We start from the raw sequence: 22,676 nt of genomic DNA on the forward strand, positions 1-22,676 counted from the left end.
CCGTGATGCTACAATATGTTTCGGCTGGCAAGTGTGAATCTAACGACATCAAGATGGTAAAACGTCAATAGATGAACAATTATTCCATAGCAGGCTCCAGACTATCCCACCAATATATATCTCATGACATGGCAGCGCATCCGTTGTTTATGTTGGAAACACAGAAATAAGGACAAAATGAAAACAACTCTGATGGCTGATCTGTCAGAAACCACTGAAGAAGAGCTGTCAGTGGTGCTGAAACTCTGATCCCCACATTGACATGAAAGTAGGAACAGTTTTCTGAGCTTTCCGTTGCTGAAGGTCTGGTAGCTCAGGTTTTGGTCTCCCATCTTTTTTTTTTGTCAAATATTTTTATTGGTTTTTACATTGGGAAGGTACAGACACATGTAAAGACATACCAGATGTGCAACCATGGTCATCTCTCAATGTAATTAAACTCGCTACGGTAGAACATAATATGAAACCAAGGTGCATTAGAGAGCAAATCTCCCTTCCCGAACAAAATTAATCATTCACTCGCAGCATTCACACCACAAGACAAGACAAGACAAGGACTCAAGGGTTAAAGATAATCACAATGAAAAATGTATGTAAATAATTAATTATTAATTAAAAATAAATAAATAATAATAAAAATAAAAAAACCAAAAAACAACAACAAGAATAACAACATGATAAAATAGTAAACTAAAATAAATAAAAAATTAACAACTCAGTTTATTGTGCTTCAGCTTCAATGTGCAAGGTATCTATATGCAGTAGAACGGGTTGCCACATTTGATAAAAGGCATGTAGGGAACCGTTCAGGGAGAATCTGATTTTCTCAAGTCTCACGCATCGCAAAATCTCTTGAATCCATCTATTATGTGTAGGTGGGGATGAGTGCGTCCATTTCAGGAGGATAAGCCTCCTCGCAAGTAAGGTAGTGAACGCAATAATGTGTTGTGAGGTTTTCGACCAACCGAGTGATGGGGGTAATCCAAAAAGAGCGACAAGGGGGTCAAGATTCACTGCACGACCAAGGACCGTCGTCAACGTATCGAAAATGGTACGCCAAAATTCAAAAAGTTTGGGGCACGACCAAAACATGTGCATGTGATCCGCTGGTCCGAGATTACATCTGTTACAAGAGTCTGCTCTGTCTGGATAAATCTTAGCTAACCGTGCATTAGTGAAGTGACTCCTGTGCAAGATCTTGCACTGTAGGAGTTTGTGTCTAGCACATATTGAGGATGTGTGAACTAGATTAAGGATACGGCCCCATTGTTCATCAGGTATAGATATTTGGAGGTCTCGATCCCAGACAGCTCTCAGGGAGTTAAGGGAGGCTGGGTTCATTCTAAAAACGGCATCGTATAGGATTGAAGTCAGGGATTTTTGTGACGTTTTCAAAAAGAGAAGGGAATCCATCAAGGTCTCAGGGGGGCGATTAGGAAAATGAGGAAATTGATTTCGCACAAAATGTCGGATCTGGAAGAAACGGAATAAATGCGATTGGGGGAGAGCGAATCTTTTTGATAAGTCTGCGAATGAAGGAAAAATAGCATCAATATAGAGGTCTTCAAGGGTCTGCAGACCCTTGTTTGACCAGGATTCAAATGCAAGGTCAGAACAAGATGGAAGGAACAAAGGGTTTCGAAGGTCTCCCATCTTTTAAAAGCTGCTGTTTTTCCTCCAAAGAAAGTCAAGAAAGTCTTTATTGTCTCTAGCGCTGTCATCCTGCCTGGTAACGTGCCAATGAGCAGCGCTGTATCGATTCACTAATGCACCGCGAAGGTACGTATAGCGTTTAGCATAGCACGGTTACGCCCAAAGGCAGGGTACCAATGTGCATTTTTACCCAAATGGTTTTCATAGTGGGGGACTGAGCGCATGCGCAAACACACCCAGACACTGGATATGACCGGCAAAGGCCTTCAGGATGGGGTGTGGTCTTTGGGAGGGGGTGTGGCCTTTGGGAGAGGGTGTGGCCTTCAGGGGAGGGTGTGGCCTTTGGGAAGTGGCATGGCCATCAGGATGGTGTGTGGCCTTCAGAAGAGGGTTTCGCCTTCAGGAGGGTGTGTGGCATTCGGGAAGGGGTGTGGCCTTCACGAGAGGGCGTGGCCTTCGGTAAGTGGTGTGGCCTTCAGGAGGAGGTGTGGCCTTCATGAGAGGGTGTGGCCTTCGGTAAGTGGTGTGGCCTTCAGGAGGAGGTGTGGCCTTCATGAGAGGGTGTGGCCTTCGGTAAGTGGTGTGGCCTTCAGGAGGAGGTGTGGCCTTCATGAGAGGGTGTGGCCTTCGGTAAGTGGTGTGGCCTTCAAAGTAAGACAGCGCAGGAGTGAGTGATTCGTGCAGCCTCTCTGCCACATCAGGAAACAGCAATATTGAGTCATTTGGACCATGAAGAGCACAAAATGCCAACATTTTCAAACCTATAGGAACTATAAGCTACCAGAAATTGAAAAATAAACTATAAGTAAAACAAATACTCCAAATGAATATTCAGCCTTGAGTAGGCATTGCCTACCCTGCCTACATGTCACTGGTTGGCCGATATCTGTAGTTTCTGGTTCTAATAAACCTCAACAACAACACAAACACAGGAGAAGAAAGAGACCAGCACCACTGGAAACTCCTGTGTGTATACATTCTATACAGAATTCCTACATATTTTCAACTATGATTTTCAATTACTTTTTTCATAACTTCTCACCAAATTCCCATGACGAGAACACAGCTTCACCGTTCACTGCAATGTATTGTTATTTCAGTGTTTCACTCAGACTACTCCGCGGGGTTATGGAAACGAGGACAAGTTCTCTGATTGTTTTCTCCTAAATTTAGCAGATTTCTCCACGTTGAGTCTTTAAGAGAGCTCAGATCCTCTGGAAATGTTTTCATCAAAGCATTGGAACCTAGTGCTTGTTCTTAAGAGCAGACTTTAAATTTACTGAATTTCATTTCATACTTGTTCAGTTAAATATATCCAGCTGTATTTACTTGATTGAGTGATTTTGTTATTTCAACACTGTGTTTCTTTATCACATCTCCTGACAAATCCCAAACTATGTTAGTAATATGAATAAGTTGTGAGGTGATGGAGGGATGGGTGTTATAAAATGTTGTTCTGTATTAAAGCATTTTGTCCTACACTGGTTCTTGCATGAAATGTGTTATATAAATGAAATTGACTATAATAATTGTCCAATAATGGCTGCGTCACCTGCTCTGGTTAGAAATAGGACCCTATTAATTTGATCATTTATATATTTCTGAAAGTCTGGTGTCTTCCTGATACAGCTGTTGCAGCCTCTCTGTACACCAGACTAACAGCAGAACATTCACACATGATTTGAAGGCTCAGATATAAAGTGAGAGATGATGGAGCGGCATAGAGGAAGCAGTGGGGAGGGAGTGGGGAGGAGATGGACTGAAGCTTGCTCAGCTGTTTAGAAAATAAACCAGAGCCAGAAAAAGACAGTTCAGGGCAGTGGGGAAGAGACACAAGCAGCCTGAGGTCTTTCACCGAGTGACGCATGTTCGTCTATCAAATATTCATCTGCTGCAAATGAATGAATCAGAAATGCTGCAGTTGAAGGGGGGAGAGGAGGATGAGGAAGAGGAGGAAGACAAGGAGAGGAAGAGGAAGAAGATGAAGGCTGAGGACCAGACTGACTGTAAATGAATCCAATGCCTGACAGAAGAGCACAAAGACCAGCAAATATAACATTCACACAAAGAACCTTTCAAACCTCAACATCTGCTCATCTCCACATCCGCCACCGGGAAGGTCCAAAACATGCATCTTTCATCCGCTCAGTCCCACAGATCTTCAGGGTGAATCTCCTGACTCACACTCACAGGAAGTGACATCATTTGCTGCAGTGCAGCAAACACACCCTCTGCCTGCCAGACACACTCTGAGCTTCAAACCCTGAATCCTAAACACAGCCTATCTCCATTACAACATGCAAGTAGATCTTACCAGACCGATGACTTTCAACTCTGATGGATGTGATCAGAGAGCCTCATCGACCTCCACTACTCCCAGTCCATTGGTGAAGTCTCAGAGCGAGTAGCAGTTTAAGATCAGAGGAAAACAAACTCCATGACAGGGTGGTCAATCATATGGGAATGAGGTGTCCCGCTGTATCGAAAAGTTTTTGATCCAGCACAACTGCAATCTATAACCAATAGTTGGATATAATGTTTCGGAGATGACAGATAATAAAGTTTTTGGATGTGACGGCTCAGAAGTGAGAAAGACATAAAGCAATGCACCAAGTCATTTGGTCTGAAAGAAGATGCGAGACGCCCAGCATGAGCTGTCTGGATGGAAATACCTTTCCAGATTTAGATAATAAAGTTAGAAAATGGGCTGACAGTTATTCTCTCACAACGGATATATTGACATCAGTTAATATGACACCATTTATGTTGCTGACTGATCTCACCATTACACCTGAGTGGAAACTTAAAAGCGTCCATACAACTTATTTTGCTGAAAGCTGAACAGTAAACAATCCGGCTGCAGCGCTCAGAGATGGATTCATGACTGACAATCCCATGAGGCAAACAACTGGGTGCGTCTTAATAATTGTAATATTGTAATATTAGTTACAGACCTACAAGTAGATGGAAAGTTAGTGTCATGAATGGAACAGTGTTACCCCTACACACAACTACTGTATATATACCTATGTGTGCAATGCCACTGTTGGTTGATTGATTAATTATTGTTCCCGTCTCAACACCGTAGAAACTACACTTATATTATTTGGTGCTGCGGACTATTCATATCAAGATCATTTCACACACTTGTGAGTAAAGAAAAGAGAGAGCTCCATCTTATCTCTTCAAAAACATAAGTTATTTTGCACGAGACGCTTCATATAATAACATAATATACTATTTATTGTGTTTTACAGTGAAACGTTTCACCTTTTAACATGATGACTATTGTTATAACGAGAGACATATGCCTGAACGAAGAAACGTTATGGACCTAAAGTGATCTTTAATTAGCGATGGAAATACCAAACTCGATCATTTTTCTGGTTTCAATATATCGCCATATTACAACGAGGAAGACAAACACACGAGGGGAAAAATGCTGAGTAATTTCAGTTCTGTACACAGGTATAATGTCACATAGAAATCGTTCATCTCTCTATATTAAAGAGAAATGGGAAAAGGACCTTAAGCTCCGTTTCCACCTCACAAAAAGTGCTGGAATGGACCGGTATAGTCCGTTACCTATGTGTGCAATGCCAGTTGGTTGATTGATTGATTAATTATTGTTCCCGTCTCAACACTGTAGAAATTACACTTATATTATTTGGTGCTATGGTTCGCATTTCCAACACAAGAATTTGTGATTTTCTGGAAACAACCGCTCCAAAGGTGGTCACTTCTCCGCCCCCCCCCCTCCATCAGGGTACCAGGACCATGGAACAGGTCTGAGTCGGAGGAGCCATCTGCTGATTGGTCAGTGATTTACTACACCCTCAATGTTTTAATATGTGGGCTGGATGAATCCTCTGTTGTTAGAGAGCTCAGCTTTGCTCTGGTGGTTGTTTTTTTCTTTTCTTGTCTTTGCTGTTCAACTTCCATGGTGGTCATGAAAGAGCAGACGTGAGGCAGGGGGAGACCGGGGCTCTGGACTTTGCCTCGCGGCCAAGCTTTCTGTTCGCAGAACAGCGTCAGTGCGCCGTGGGGGTGCACCACGAGCCGGGTCTTTGCATTGCGTCTGAGCTTTCTGTTCAAACACAATGCAGCGGCGGTCAGCGTTCTGTTCAACCGCGGTCAGCGCAGCTGCATGGCGTGTGAACAGAAAGCTCGGCGTCCGCACTGCCGGTGGTCGGGCAGAAGACGCGGTGCAAAGAGACGCTCGGAGCCTCCGTGTCCGGCGTTTGAGCAGAAAGCTCAGCGCTCCCGTGTCCCGGTGCAGCGTCCCAGCACGGCTCAAGCGCTCGTCACGGCAAGGCACCGCTCTCTCTGGACCAACACAGCTGCAGCTCTGAGGCTGCAAAAAATACAAGTTAACACAACAACTAGTGCAAAGTGGAGGATGTAGACAACAACAACAACAGAGGATTCATAAATCCAGATGGCTGAGACGACAGTAGCGTTGGATTTGGCTCCGGTCACGCTTTGCCGTACCGCTCCGGAACGCTCCGGAACGCTCCGGAATGATCCGTTCTGTCCCTGCACTTATTGTGCGGTGGAAACACGGCTTTAGAGAACACATCTCTGAGGAAGAGTGGGTTTTTATGTGTGAAACACTGCACAGCAACGAGCCCCTGGAGAGACCATAACTGGAAAAAATGTATTCGATATTTTATCATTCCTGAAATCGAGATGGGACGTAGACCACAAACATATTCTGGACTTTCTCAAACATAAAACAATTTGATATAGATCTTGTAAGGTTTTATACCTGGGACATAACAGGTGAGGTAATACAAGAAGCTGATCAATATGTAAGTAAACTACTGTTGTCAACATGTAAAAAGTCAATCACAATACTATGGTGCAAACTAACACCCCAACCGCGGGGAGAGTCCCACACACAAACACACTGCAAGAGCCACAACTTTATCAAAGCAATGTGGAAAATGGACAAATTACAGAAGGCAGAAGCAGGACAACACCACCATCACCTCTACCGGACCGCAAGAAGAGTTAATGTTGTGATTTTATCAGTGTGATATAATTCAGGAAAATATCTTGTGTGCAGCAAAAATATATTTTGAGAACAATCATTGCTTTTTTCATTTATACAAAAATGACCTTAAAGATATTTCGACGCATGGAGAAAAAAAAAAACGATTTTCACAACTACTCAATGACTGGGAAAAAAAAGAAATGTTAATTTGACAGCCTTTTAACATAGCAATGAATGTGATGAGAAACATGTTTTTATGCAACAGTTCATATAATTGAAGCTGAAGATATCAACTAATTAGACTTTTGTGAAGATTTTCTATTCAGATGCACCCGGCAAGAGTTGAGCCAATTAACTTTGATTTATTTTATTTATCCATGTCAGCATGTTTATGTTGCAAGCTTGTTCACATCATTTGCACTCTGTGTGCAGCATCAAAAGAGCTCCCTGATGTTGGAGATTTAAACCCTTGGTTCCTGTGAGGAGGAGGATCGATAAAAGACCAGACCAGAGGAGAAAGCTTGAGCAACAAAAACAGCATCTGAAACAGGAAATGAGGGACAAGATGAACCAAAACCTGCAAGAAAAACATGGAAAGCTGGTTTGTAATTGACCAAACTCAGTTTCACAATGTTCCATCTTCTCGTCTCTCTCTTTCTAGACAACACACAGAGAGGGAGTGGTGGTGGTGTCGTTGGGGGTGGGGTGGGGTGGGGGCAGGCACGGCGGACGACCAGACCGGTCTCTTACCGGGCGGACCTCTCCGGTGGTGTTGGTGTACTGTCGAGCGAGCCCGAAGTCCAGCATGTAGCACTTCCTGTAGGTGGAGGGAAGTCGTCCCATCGCAAAGTTGGACTGTGAAAACGACACATCACAGAGACACAATGGGTCCCACTTTGTCTTTCACGTATACAATATCCTTTCAACAGCTACTCAGACCCTGCTCAGTACCACACCACACATCCAGTACGTTGTGCTCCACATAAACTTGTTTTATAACTTTTTATCGCAAAATATTGTTCCAGACACATTCAATGGTGAATTCAAAAGTAGTGTGTTGTGCATTTTTATTCTAAATGCACTGCATTACAAACAAAAGAGTAATACGTTTGCTGTGGAGGTCTCACGATCATTTATGATGAGAAGTGGAAGGTCTGGTCAGCATCTGTACCCGTCTCTGGATCGCTTAAATCCACTGTGTGTGAGCTGTCTGTCCCACTCCTACCATCGTTGCAGTAGTCTACCAGCTCCCTAAAACAAATAATGACTTTTTAAATGACTGTACTGGTTTCCTTACCCATCTCTCCTCTCTCCCACCCAACATGACCCTGCTGGGCAATTTCAATATCCACATGGACAGCACCACCGTCCAGCACACCAAAGACTTCCTGTCTAGAAAGATTTGGATTTCTTCAGCATACCTCCATTCCTACATTCCTACACACTACAAAGAACACATTCTGGATTTAATCTGTGGTGTCACACCTCTGATGCTACAGCCGATGAACTCCCCATAACCGATCACTTTCTTCTCTTATTTATAGTTTAATTCCCTCTCTCCATCACTAAGACACCACGTCTCATGTCAATCCACAATACGAAGAAGATCAATCTCTCCACTCTCACTTCAAATATCAACTTCCTCCCTGACTTCCATAATCTAGCCATCCCTAATGAATTGGTTTCTCATTACAACATCGAACTCCATAATATTTTCAATTCTCTCTCCATTAAAAAACAACCTGTCTCCTTCTCTAGCTCTGCCTCTTAGTTTACCCTGGACCTTCAGCTCATGAAAGTCAAAGGTTGAACACTTGAGCAGATTTATAGAACAACAGTCTCAATATCCACAAAGAAATGCACACTATTCACATCATATGCTATAAGGACTCCATTGCCTCCACAAAAACCCGGTATTACTGGACTATGACCTATGCTAACAAAGGAAACACCAAGTCTCCTCACCTGTGCACGATCTCCTTCTGCAATGCCATCATGTCCTTCTTCACAGAAGAAAAACATTCACCAGCATCAACATACTCATTCTCGTCCTTCCAGTGCCTTACTGTAGGAAATCACACAAGTCATCCACAAATCCAAGCCATCCACCTGTCAACTGGACGCCCTTCGCTCCCATCTGGTCAAATCCTGCCCCTCCTCTGGTCCCCCTCACTTCTACCATCATCCTTTCCTCTCTCACTCAGCTGGTGCTGGCCCCTCTAACGCCAACAATTACCGTGCCATTTCCAATCTACCATTCATCTCCAAAATCCTGGAAAGTACAGTTGCCTGACAACTTTGCTCTCACCTATCTCGCAACAACCTCTATGGAAATGTCCAGTTCGGTTTCCACCCACTCCATAGCAGAGAAACAGCACTGGTCAAAACCACCAACGACCTCCTTATGGTAGGTGATTCTGGACTCCTCACCATCCTCATCCTGAGCGCGGCTTTTGATACCATCTGTCACTCCACCCTCATCAACAGACTGGTCTCCATCCACAACCTCGCCAACTGAGACACCTGGACTCATTCCCTCACGTCAAATCACAACTCACATCTTTTCAAAACTGTACAGACCCTCTGATGCCAATATGCATCTTGTGTTGTTTTTGCTGTTAAATAATGCACTGTTGTAAATGTCTGATTGGACAGTGTCCTTGAATGCTGAGAAATGAGTCTTCAAATAAAGTGTATAATTGTGGCAGGATAAAGGATACTCCGGAGCTGAAGGTGACTCTTGTCTTTATTCCACAACAGTCAAAAACACAACACAGAACAGGCACACAACTCCCAAGCCTGGGAACCTTAAACTAACGCCCCCTTCCCACAGTCCTGCTGGGTGAGAGGCCTGGGTCCTAGTGGCCACCACAGAGCAGCCCGGAGGGCAAACCTGGGAAAGTCATTCAGTATCTCACTGGAGGCTTAATCAGTCGGCCATAGCGGCTGCCGTGTCCCTCAGGTGAAACAGCAGGCGAGGCTTGGTGAGCAGGGCGTCCATGAGGAGGAGAAAAACAGTCATCCACAGGCTGTGAGCCAGAACGCCCAGCACGAGGAGAAACCACTGGGGGTCTTGGAGGACGACCACGACGGGGAACCTGGGCCGGAACCATGACCTCATCAGCCTTCATATGAGCAGGCTTAAGTCTGTCTAACCAAATGTGCTCCCTGCCCACCCTCATCCAGCACGGAAACCTTGTGTTGGAACGATGGCCCCCTTATGAAGGGGCCATCATACGGGGGTTGTAAGGGCGAGCAGTGAGCATCATGCCGCACAAAAACAAAACGGGCCGAATTGAGCTCCACCAGAACAAACGACGGTGGAAAACAGTGGTGAATGGGGCCCGGAGTGGAAAAACCACCAGAGGACAGTGGACCGGCTTCAGACCGGGGTCGAGGAGCAGAACTTTCAGGTAAAACTTCCCCAGGAACACGGAGCGGCTGACAAAGCACGAGCTCGGCAGGCGACGCATTTAGGTCCTCCTTAGGAGCCCAACACAACCCCAGCATCACCCAAGGCAAACTATCCAGCTACCATCAGACAGTGCGGCACGCAGCGCTGCTTTAAGGGAGCGGTGAAAACTCACACAAGCCATTAGCCTGAGGGTGGTATGCAGTAGTACGATGTACCTGCACCCCCAGAGACCCCGCCATCACAGACCACAGCTCTGACACAAACTGGGGACCCCTGTCGGAAGTAATATCTGACGGGGGTACCGAAACGCGAGACCCAAGTAGAAAGGAACATTTGCCACATCTGCAGAAGTGGTGGAGGACAGAGGAACCGCCTCTGGCCACCTGGTGGTTCCATCCACCATCTTAAGCAGGAGGGTCAAACCCTGTGAAGGAGGCAGAGGACCCACCAAATCCACATGCACGTGATCAAATCGTCTCGCCGGAATGGGAAACGGTTCATGGAGTGACTTGGTGTGCTGGTGCACCTTATCACGCTGATACACGCAGCTGCCCACTCTTTGACATCACGGCGAAGGCCAGGTGAGACGAACTTGGCCCCGACCAACTTCACTGACGCCCAAACACCTGGATGAGAAAGGGAATGAATAGAGTCAAAAACTCGCCGGCGCCAGGAAACTGCAACTACGGGGCGGGGCCGACCCGTGGACACATCATAGAGGGGAGGAGGACCACCATCATCCAAAACTGCGATCTCCAGCCTGAGGCTTGTACAAGTAGACCTGAGTCAGGATGTCCGAGTCTTTGGGCTGGTCAGCGCCATTGGTAGAAAAATCCACCCCCAGATGCACGGGACACACAAGCACACGAGACGGACAATCAGCGACACGGTTCGCTTTACCAGCCACGTGCTGGATGTCAGTCATGAACTCAGAGATGGACGCCAAGTGGCAGTGCTGGTGAGCGGCCCTCCAGAAGGAAATGGAAATGACGGGTCGCAAGGCACAGTGCCAACAACTCATGGTCAAAAACGCTATACTTGTGTTGACTGTCTCACAGGTTATGGCTGAAAAATGCAAGGAGCTGACAAACTGCAGACAACTGCTGTTCCACCACAGCCCCCACCGCTATGTCAGATGTGTCAGTCGTTAAAGAGATGGGTGCTGAAGGTGCCGGAGGGGCCAGAAGAGCTGCATCAGCAAGAGTAGACTTGGCACCTTCAAAGGCCTGGACACGATCGGGTGCAGGGCCTAAACCGAGGCCGGACAGGGAAAATCTGCCACCGCTTGCACTTTAGAAGGCAGCAGAACAGCACCCTGAGATGAAATACGATGACCCAAAAAATCAATAACCAGCAGACCAAACTGACAATTAGCTGGGTTGACTATGAGGCCATGTTCCTCAAGGCGCTGAAAAACTTCCAGGTGTGAAGGTGCTCCTCAGCTGACGAACTAGCCACCAAGAAGTCGTCCAGATAAACGAACACGAAAGTAAGGTCGAGCAGCACCGAGTCCATCAACCTCTGAAAAGTCTGTGCTGCTCCTTTAAGGCCGAAAGGCATGCGCAGGAACTCAAAAAGCGAGGGTACGTCATGTGCACGCATGAGAACCTCCAGTTCCAACTTTGAAAAAACGCATGTGCCTGCCAAACGCACGGAAAAATCGTGAATATTCGGAACGGGATAGCGATTGTGCACAGTGATATTGTTGAGGTGGCGAAAATCTCCACATGGCCGCCATGACCCGTCTGCCTTCGGCACCATGTGAAGCGGCGAGGCCCACGGGCTGTTAGAACGCCTCACCATCGTGAGGCCCAAATGCTCCATATTGGCAAACTCCCCTTTCGCTACAGCTAGCTTCTCTGCGTCCAAGCGTCGTGCGCACGCAAAAACCAGCGCCCCACGATAGTGATGAAATGCTCAACACCATGCCGAGTCACCGCGGTCGAAAAGACAGACTTGGTCAGAGGCGGGTTTTCCACCAGCAAACGCTGAAACACATTCTCTGATGCTACAAAAGTAGCGCGGGTTAACGGCCCAGGTCCCCCGGTCTCACACGGAAAGGTAGCAAATGACACTGCATCGATCAACCGGCGGTTCTCGACATCAACCAGTAAATCATGAGCAAAGAGAAAATCAGCAGCGATAATGGGAACAGTAATGGAGGCGATCACAAAGTCCCACTTCAACTGGCGTCCGTGGAAACGTACAGTCGCTGACCTACTGCCAAAAGAGGAGATGGAGAACCGTTGGTCAATGGAGGTCCTGTGTCCCGGGCCGGCTGGAGGGAGGAGGCTCAGCTGGAGGGAGGAGCCTCAGCTGGAGGGAGGAGCCTCAGCTGGAGGGAGGAGGTTCAGCTGGAGGGAGGAGCCTCAGCTGGAGGGAGGAGCCTCAGCTGGAGGGAGGAGGCTCAGCTAGAGGGAGGAGGCTCAGCTGGAGAGAGGAGGTTCAGCTGGAGGGAGGAGGTTCAGCTGGAGGGAGGAGGCTCAGCTGGAGGGAGGAGGCTCAGCTGGAGGGAGGAGGTTCAGCTGGAGGGAGGAGGTTCAGCTGCGAGCCGGAGTCAGCAGAAAACGCTTCCCTGACACCGAGTCTTTGTGGAAAAGCAGCTCACATCGTCCACCAGCACCCTCAGCTGTTTCCCGGCGCCTCCAACGAGCAAGGAGGGACGCAGCGTCGCGCCTTGGCGCCAAACCGCTGATGGAAAAAACAGATGCTGGTCCCGTGTCGTCTCCAGACAGCCACACTGACCACCACCACCGGGTCTGCGTCCTCCGTCACCAGCTGGGGGGCTCCGCTCCCACACCTTGTACCACAAATCTCCTTGTGGCCAGCAGAACGCGATCCGCCTCCTCGGCCAAACCACAGCAGTCCCCCTCAGACAAACACCGGGAGTTAGCCAAGGCTGCGATCACGGGCGGCGGGAGCCGATGCAGGAAAATGTGGGGGAAAAGGAATCCACCCTGGTCCTCGCCCAACAGCGACAGCATGTCGTCCATCAGGTCCACAGCCGAGCCGTCCCCCAACCAGGCAGGAGAGGAGTCGAGGCTGGACCTCCGGAGCAGGACCTGCTTGAGAAGGGCGTACTTCTCAAGACACGGGCGAGTGCACAACAGCTGCATGGGCCCACGATTGGACTGCTGGTCCAAGGCCGCGACGATCAGGTAATACCTGGTCTCATCCTCGGTGATTCCGTGCAGTCGGAATAGCGCTTCGACATGCTGGAATCACGAAGCCAGGTCGTTCTGCCAAAAGTGTGGAAGCCTCAAAGCCGCTGTGAATACGGCTGGCTGCTGAGGAGTCGCGGACGAATCGAAGTCACAGTCGTCTGCTTCCTCAAACATGTTCAAAACGGGTCACGATGTGGCAGGATAAAGGATACTCCGGAGTTGAGGATGAATCTTGTCTTTATTCCACAACTGCCACAAACACAACACAGAACAAACACAGAACTCCCAAGCCCGGGAACCTTAAACCAGGCCCCTTTCCCACAGTCCTGCTGGCTGAGAAGCCTGGGTCCGAGTGGCCGCCACATTATTAGTATTATTATTATTACTTTGATTGACAATTACAACAAATAATGTGTTCTGATGAAAACGGAGCAGCAGCTTACCATTTGTGTTAAATTATTAGTCAGGGTTACTCCTCCTTCGACTCTGAACATTTAAAGATACATGAATGGAATGTTGTTGGATCCTGAAATGAGGGCCCAGCATCTGTAAAAGCATTCTATGGAAGCCATTTTTTAGATCCTGTTAGGACCTGTACTAAAACGTTTGTCAGAAGTTGTGAGCTCGCCATGTGCACAGAGGTTTCCCTGCTCATACCGGTTTGATGTCCCGATGCAGAAAGCCAACCGAATGAATGGCTTCGATGGACTCCAGAATCTGCTTCCCCAGTCTCAGTGTGGTGCTCATGGTGAAGGTGCCTCTGGGCTGACTCCTCCGCAGGTCCGCCAGGTTTCGACCCTGAGACATACAGAACATCCAGAGGGTCAAACTCACAACATCCACAGCAGGGGTCACCAACCTTTTTGAACCTGAGCCCGACTTCATAGGTACTGAGTCATACAAAGGGCTAGCAGTTTGACACACTCCTCTGAAATAACACATTTGCTCACTTTGCCTGTAGTTACATAGATGTTAATATTAATGATACTCATCTAAATGGTAAATGGACTTCACTTTATAGCTGTGTGAACAGCCCCAATGCGCTTTACATAGTTCCTCACATTCACTCCTTCACACACCCTTGGAGCCTGCAGCCATGCAAGGCGCTGTCACTCCTATGGGAGCAGTTTGGGTTCAGTGTCTTGCCCAAGGACACTCATCTATCTGAAGACACATTGATGATTTCTCACAATATTTATCAATAAAATCAACAAGCTGAACAAGCTGGGAACACTTTATTTCTATTAATAAATCCCTGGGCTCGTGAAAATGAGAAATGTTTTCTATGAAAAACAAAATTCCATAGAAAAATGTCCCATGTTCACATGCCCAGGGGTGAGCAACCCTCAAGAGCCATCTGGACGCATTTCCCACTGAACACAAACTCTGGAGTGACAAAACTCTCCTGACATAAAAGTGAAGAAAACACTGCAGATATTGATTTCAACCTCTCAGCTCCGGAAAAATACTGAAGAATGGCAGATCAAAAATAAAAAGAATAAACAAAAGCATGTCTTTAAAACTAACTAAACATATCTAATTCAATCAATGCAGCCATTAGGACTGGGACTTGTGTCTCCACCGAGGCAGGAAGTGTCCCTGGACGACGGTGGATCAGAGGTGAAAAGGCCTACAAAGATTTTATGACCATGTCGTTGTTCCCCTTCACAAAAACCACGAGTGGTTCCTTCCTGACCCGGACCCAGACCAACCTGGAACTGACCAGCACACTCTCCGCCACCTGCTGCTGCTACATTAGCATTATTAGGGACCTCGCCAACGGCTGGGCCCCAAGCCCAGCCAACGGCAGGTCTCTTTTGGATTTCGTCGTCGCCAAAAGTGTGGGGCCTCCGCAGGAGGCCCCACACTCATCCAGGCCCTCTCCTGACCCTCCCAGAGTGGCCGACGCCCCCGAAGGGGGCGTCGGCCACTACCTGGTGGCGAAATTATATATTGTTTTTCGAATGTTTATTATTAGGGACCTCGCCAACGGGTGGGCCCTAGGCCCAGCCAACGGCAGGTCTCTTTTGGATTTCGTCGTCGCCAAAAGTGTGGGGCCTCCGCAGGAGGCCCCACACTCATCCAGAACTCTCCTGACCCCCTCAGAGTGGCCGCGCCCCCGAAGGGGGCGCGGCCACTACCTGGTGGCGAAATTATATATTGTATTTCGAATGTTTCTTATTATTATTCTTTCTTGGGACTCCTGACGCCTCTTTGAGCTCTAATTTGACCCCCTAAACACGCTCAAAAACTCACCAAATTTGGCAGGATCGTCAGAAGTGGCGAAAAATTTTATAAAATAAAAAAAAATCCCCACAAAGTCCAAAAATGGCTCTCTAGCGCCACCTAGAAAATTTAAATCGCCCACCACGGTCCGTAGGAATGTCGTAGAGAAATGTCGCGAATACGAAATTTGTTCGTCTACTCGAGCCCTACGACTCACGCGCTCTAACTTTTGACCTTTCTCCAACAGGAAACCCGCTATTTGCCTTTCAAAGTAAGGTGTTCGCCCAAAAAAGGGAGAAAAAGGCCGAAACGGAAAATTTAACTCCTCATAGGGCGAAGGTCGCATCGGTTAAATTGAGATATACAAAAATAGAGGAGATTGTTTACTACTGAACACTAGAGGGAAATTTTCTTACCTAGTCCAGTTTAATTTTTATTAGCCGTCCAAGCTCCCCACCCCCTAATCGCCTTTTTGGCTCCTGTCATCCATTAACATGGGGAGACGGAAAATTCTCGCCGAAAATCAACGATTTAAAACTCCCCGAACTACTCTTAACTGTTTGCAAACCGTGACTCTCAGCCACAAACCGAGGGCATCGCCACGCCCACGAGACCCTGCCGAACAAGAGGATGTAACATATGTGGGGAAAATTCCAAAACAAGTCCCCAGAATGACGAGTTAAAGCGACACAGTAACATTTTTCTCGTCCGAAATCTTAACACTATAGCGGATGGAGCCAAATCTGCCGTTCCTGCCAAACAGCGCCCCCTGGTGTCCAAAGTTTACCTCTGACTGCTTCCAAACCCACACAGTATTAAAGAGGATAAAAATTCCTACAAAAGTATGGTATTTTTATCCACATACTCCCCCGATAACTATGGATTCAGAGCAGTTGTTTGGAAAGTTCTGGAATTCATCTTCACTCTGTCCCACTCTAGGTCTCTCAGTTAACGATCAAAGTGACGTGCACCTGCTGTGAAAATCTACAGCAGGATTGCGCAATCCTGCTCGGGGGACCGGGGGAGGGGGAGGGGGAGCATCTCAGTGACATTTTCAGGATCTCATAGGCCTAGCATGCCAGTTAGCATTTTAACAAACATTATCCGATTGAGCTGAAATTTGGTGGGTGGCCTAATGGAGCCGCTGCGGTCATGAATCACTACATAATTAGCTGGTTTTGAGCCATTTTTTTCTAAATAAAACTAATTAAAAAAGTACTATTTTTTAAACGCTTAAAAAATGATCATTAACTGGTCTAGAGGATCGTGGCCACCCCGACGGGCTTGAGCCACAGTTTACGAAAGGCCAGGCCGCAGGCCTGGCCAACGGCAGCTCTCTTTTGTAATTTGTACACCGCCGACAAAGCCGGGCCTCCTAGGCCCGGCACTCCACCAGGTCACTCTCATGTCACACACTGACCTCCGTAGGAGGCCTGGCCTGAGGCCATATAATTCATGTCGGTGGAAGTTTTTGAAAAACCTTTATTGTGCCATAAGTGCTGTGTCTTTTACACTAGAATTGAAGTAAGACCAGATTCAGGATCGGGGCCATCTGGGGAGCACCCAACAGACATTTTCAGGCAGCTCGGCTAGCTTGCGGCTTAGCATGCCTGTTAGCATGCGAGCAAACATTGTCTGATTGAGCCGAAATTTGGTAGGTAGCCTAATGGGGTTGCTGCGATCACAAATCACTAGCTAATTAGCTGGTTTTGATGCAGTTTTTTCAAAATAAAAGTCATAAAAAATTTTTTTTTTTTTTTTTAATATTTAAGCAAATATTTTGAACCGTTCATAGCCACCCCCCGACGGGCAGTCTCGAGGTCCCGACCAATGCTGCTTGCAGCTTTAATTAGGGACCTCGCCAACGGCTGGGCCCTAGGCCCAGCCAACGGCAGGTCTCTTTTGGATTTCGTCGTCGCCAAAAGTGCGGGCCCTCCGAAGGAGGGCCCGCACTCATCCAGGCCCTCTCCTGACCCTCCCAGAGTGGCCGACGCCCCCGAAGGGGGCGTCGGCCACTACCTGGTGGCGAAATTATATATTGTTTTTCGAATGTTTCTTCTTATTATTCTTTTTAGGGACCTCGCCAACGGGTGGGCCCTAGGCCCAGCCAACGGCAGGTCTCTTTTGGATTTCGTCGTCGACAAAAGTGCGGGCCCTCCGAAGGAGGGCCCGCACTCATCCAGGCCCTCTCCTGACCCTCCCAGAGTGGCCGACGCCCCCGAAGGGGGCGTCGGCCACTACCTGGTGGCGAAATTCTATATTGTATTTCGAATGTTTCTTTTTCTTATTATTATTATTTGTTCGTTTTTCTTTCGCGCATAAATCCCTCAATTTGACCCCCTAAACACGCTCAAAAACTCACCAAATTTTGGAAATTCATCAAAAGTGTGGCACTCCATAATCTCATGTCAAAAAATTCTGAGAAAATCCAAAAATGGCTCTCTAGCGCCACCTAGACACATTCAATCGCCCGCCACGGTCCGTAGGAATGTCGTAGAGAAATGTCGCAAATACGAAACTTGTTCGTCTACTCGAGCCCTACGACGCACGCGCTCTAACTTTTGACCTAACTCCAACAGGAAGGCCGCTATTTGCCTTTCAAAGTAAGGTGTTCGCCCAAAAAAGGGAAAAAAAGGCAGAAACGGAAAATTTAACTCCTCATAGGGCGAAGGTCGCATCGGTTAAATTGAGATATACAAAAATAGAGGAGATTGTTTACTACTGAACACTAGAGGGAAATTTTCTTACCTAGTCCAGTTTAATTTTTATTAGCCATCCAAGCTCCCCACCCCCTAATCGGCAATTTGGCTCCTGTCATCCATTAACATGGGGAAACGGACAATTCTCGCCGAAAATCAATGATTTTAAACTCCCCGAACTACTCTTAACTGTTTGCAAACCGTGACTCTCAGCCACAAACCGAGGGCATCGCCACGCCCACGAGACCCTGCCGAACAAGAGGATGTAACATATGTGGGGAAAATTCCAAAACAAGTCCCCAGAATGACGAGTTAAAGCGACACAGTAACATTTTTCTCGTCCGAAATCTTAACACTATAGCGGATGGAGCCAAATCTGCCGTTCCTGCCAAACAGCGCCCCCTGGTGTCCAAACTTTACCTCTGACTGCTTCCAAACCCACACAGTATTAAAGACGACAAAAATTCCTACAAAAGTATGGTACTTTTATCCACATACTCCCCCGATAAGTATAGATTAAGAGCAGTTGTTCGCAAAATCTTCTAATATAATCCTCTCTGCCTCACTCTGACGTCAGAGTGTCCGCGCTCGGCGCAGCTATGAAATTCTCCACTGTGATTGGTCAGTGCATCACTCCATATATGGGCAGCTTCCTGTAGCTTCAGGCTCATCACTGCTGTGTGATTGACAGCCTGTCATATCCTGCAGTTTGACCTGAGAGTGACCTCACCAGTCATTCTCAGGTCAGGTTACTCTCATGTGACCTGACCTCACTCTCATGTCTCATGTTCTCCTGTCATGAGGACATGCAAAACCTGTACGAGGTCTGGCCTGAGACATGTAATTCATGTCGGTGAGAGTTTGTGAAAAACCTTTATTGCTGGATCAATCACACCTTCGTTTACGCCGACAAAGGCCGGGCCTCCTAGGCCCGGCACTCCACCAGGTCACTCCATCGTCCCACATTGACCTCCGTAGGAGGCCTGGCCTGAGGCCATATAATTCATGTCGGTGGAAGTTTTTGAAAAACCTTTATTGTTCCATAAGTGCAGTGTCATTCACACTAGAATTGAAGTAAGACCAGATTCGGGATCGGGGCAACCTGGGGAGTACCACACTGAGCTTTTCAGGTGTATCCGCTAGCTTGCGGCATAGCATGCCCGTTAGCATGCTAGTAAACATTGTTCGATTGAGCTGAAATTTGGTAGGTGGCCTAATGGGGTTGCCGCGATCACAAATCACTAGCTAATTAGCTGATTTTGACGCAGTTTTTTCAAAATAAAAGTCATACACATTTTTTTTTTTTTTTTTTTTTTTTATATTTAAGCAAATATTTTGAACCGTTCATAGCCACCCCCCCGACGGGCAATCTCGAGGTCCCGACCAATGCTGCTTGCAGCTTTAATTAGGGACCTCGCCAACGGCTGGGCCCCAAGCCCAGCCAACGGCAGGTCTCTTTTGGATTTCGTCGTCGCCAAAAGTGCGGGCCCTCCGAAGGAGGGCCCGCACTCATCCAGAACTCTCCTGACCCCCTCAGAGTGGCCGCGCCCCCGAAGGGGGCGCGGCCACTACCTGGTGGCGAAATTATATATTGTTTTTCGAATGTTTATTATTATTATTATATTTTTTTCGCCGTTACGGTCATATTTGACCCCCTAGACACGCTCAAAAACTCACCAAATTTGGAAGGCTCGTGAAAAATCGCATAGAGCCGGTGACCATGTCAAAACATTCCAAGAAAATCCAAAAATGGCTCTCTAGCGCCACCTAGAAAATTGCAATCGCCCGCCACGGTCCGTAGGAATGTCGTAGAGAAATGTCGCGAATACGAAACTTCTTCGTCTACTTGAGCCCTACGACTCACGCGCTCTAACTTTTGACCTAACTCCAACAGGAAGCCCACTATTTGCCTTTCAAAGTAAGGTGTTCACCCAAAAAAGGCAAAAAAAGGCCGAAACGGAAAATCTAAACCATCATAGGGCGAAGGTCGTATCGGTTAAATTGAGATATACAAAAATAGAGGAGATTGTTTACTACAATAATTTAGAGGGAATTTTTCTTACCTAGTCCAGTTTAATTTTTATTAGCCGTCCAAGCTCCCCACCCCCTAATCGGCTTTTTGGCTCCTGTCATCCATTAACATGGGGAAACGGAAAATTCTCGCCGAAAATCAACGATTTTAAACTCCCCGAACTACTCTTAACTGTTTGCAAACCGTGACTCTCAGCCACAAACCGAGGGCATCGCCACGCCCGCGAGACCCTGCCAAACAAGAGGATGTAACATATGTGGGGAAAATTCCAAAACAAGTCCCCAGAATGACGAGTTAAAGCGATAGAGTAAAATTGTTTCTCGTCCGAAATCTTAACACTATAGCGGATGGAGCCCAATCTGCCGTTAGTGCCAAACAGCGCCCCCTGGTGTCCACAGTTTACCTCTGACTGCTTCCACACCCACACCGTCTGAAAGAGGACAAAAATTCCTACAAAAGTATGGTATTTTTATCCACATACTCCCCCGATAACTATGGATTCAGAGCAGTTGTTTGCGACATCTTGGAATTATGAAAATATCTCTCCCACTCTAGCTCTCACACTTAACGATCAAAGTGACGTGCACCTGCTGTGAAAATCTACAGCAGGATTGCGCAATCCTGCTCCGGGGACTGGGGGAGGGGGAGGGGGAGCATCTCAGTGACATTTTCAGGATCTCATAGGCCTAGCAAGCCCGTTAGCATTTTAACAAACATTATCCGATTGAGCTGAACCTTCGTACCTTCGACACCGCCGACAAAGGCCGGGCCTCCTAGGCCCGGCACTCCACCAGGTCACTGTCATGTATCGCACTGACCTTTGTTGGAGGCCTGACCTGAGACATGTAATTCATGTCGGTGGAAGTTTGTGAAAAACCTTTATTGCATCATTCACACCTTCGCACACCGCCGACAAAGGTCACTCCACCAGGTCACTCTCATGTCACACACTGACCTCCGTAGGAGGCCTGGCCTGAGGCCATATAATTCATGTAGGTGGAAGTTTTTGAAAAACCTTTATTGTGCCATAAGTGCTGTGTCTTTTACACTAGAATTGAAGTAAGACCAGATTCAGGATCGGGGCCATCTGGGGAGAACCCAACAGACATTTTTAGGCAGCTCGGCTAGCTTGCGGCTTAGCATGCCTGTTAGCATGCGAGGAAACATTGTCTGATTGAGCCGAAATTTGGTAGGTAGCCTAATGGGGTTGCTGCGATCACAAATCACTAGCTAATTAGCTGGTTTTGACGCAGTTTTTTCCAAAATAAAAGTCATAATTTTTTTTTATTTTTTTTTTTTTTAATATTTAAGCAAATATTTTGAACCGTTCATAGCCACCCCCCCGACGGGCAGTCTCGAGGTCCCGACCAATGCTGCTTGCAGCTTTAATTAGGGACCTCGCCAACGGGTGGGCCCTAGGCCCAGCCAACGGCAGGTCTCTTTTGGATTTCGTCGTCGCCAAAAGTGCGGGCCCTCCGAACCCCCTAAACACGCTCAAAAACTCACCAAATTTGGGAGACTCGTCAAAAGTGTGGCACTCCACAATCTCACGTCAAAAAATTCCCAAAAAATCCAAAAATGGCTCTCTAGCGCCACCTAGAAAATTGCAATCGCCCGCCACGGTCCGTAGGAATGTCGTAGAGAAATGTCGCGAATACAAAACTTCTTCGTCTACTCGAGCCCTACGACTCACGCGCTCTAACTTTTGACCTAGCTCCAACAGGAAGGCCGCTATTTGCCTTTCAAAGTAAGGTGTTCGCCCAAAAAAGGGAAAAAAAGGCAGAAACGGAAAATTTAACTCCTCATAGGGCGAAGGTCGCATCGGTTAAATTGAGATATACAAAAATAGAGGAGATTGTTTACTACTGAACTCTAGAGGGAAATTTTCTTACCTAGTCCAGTTTCATTTTTATTAGCCGTCCAAACTCCCCACCCTCTAATCGCCTTTTTGGCTCCTGTCATCCATTAACATGGGGAGACGGAAAATTCTCGCCGAAAATCAACGATTTTAAACTCCCCGAACTACTCTTAACTGTTTGCAAACCGTGACTCTCAGCCACAAACCGAGGGCATCGCCACGTCCACGAGACCCTGCCGAACAAGAGGATGTAACATATGTGGGGAAAATTCCAAAACAAGTCCCCAGAATGACGAGTTAAAGCAACACAGTAACATTTTTCTCGTCCGAAATCTTAACACTATAGCGGATGGAGCCAAATCTGCCGTTCCTGCCAAACAGCGCCCCCTGGTGTCCAAAGTTTACCTCTGACTGCTTCCAAACCCAGACAGTATTAAAGAGGACAAAAATTCCTACAAAAGTATGGTATTTTTGTCCACATACTCCCCCGATAAGTATAGATTAAGAGCAGTTGTTCGCAAAATCTTCTAATATAATCCTCCCTGTCTCACTCTGACGTCAGAGTGTCCGCGCTCGGCGCAGCTGTGAAATTCTCCACTGTGATTGGTCAGTGCATCACTCCATATATGGGCA

The 22,676-nt window shown here is 47.1% G+C and overlaps 1 protein-coding gene across 1 annotated transcript in view; it reads right to left on the reverse strand.

Moving 5' to 3' along the window:
- Positions 1 to 22,676, reverse strand: part of LOC308146460 (tau-tubulin kinase 1-like) — a 190,782-nt gene that overhangs the window by 77,448 nt on the left and 90,658 nt on the right. Inside the window, exons 5-6 of the mRNA XM_080518287.1 lie at positions 13,886 to 14,026; positions 7,400 to 7,504 (exon numbers count right to left, since the gene is read on the reverse strand). Of these exons, the coding sequence (XP_080374413.1) occupies positions 7,400 to 7,504; positions 13,886 to 14,026 (246 nt within the window). The remainder of the gene's footprint in view (positions 1 to 7,399; positions 7,505 to 13,885; positions 14,027 to 22,676) is intronic.

This window comes from Blennius ocellaris (assembly GCF_963422515.1).
Source record: "Blennius ocellaris genome assembly, chromosome: 3".
NCBI lineage: Eukaryota > Metazoa > Chordata > Actinopteri > Blenniiformes > Blenniidae > Blennius > Blennius ocellaris.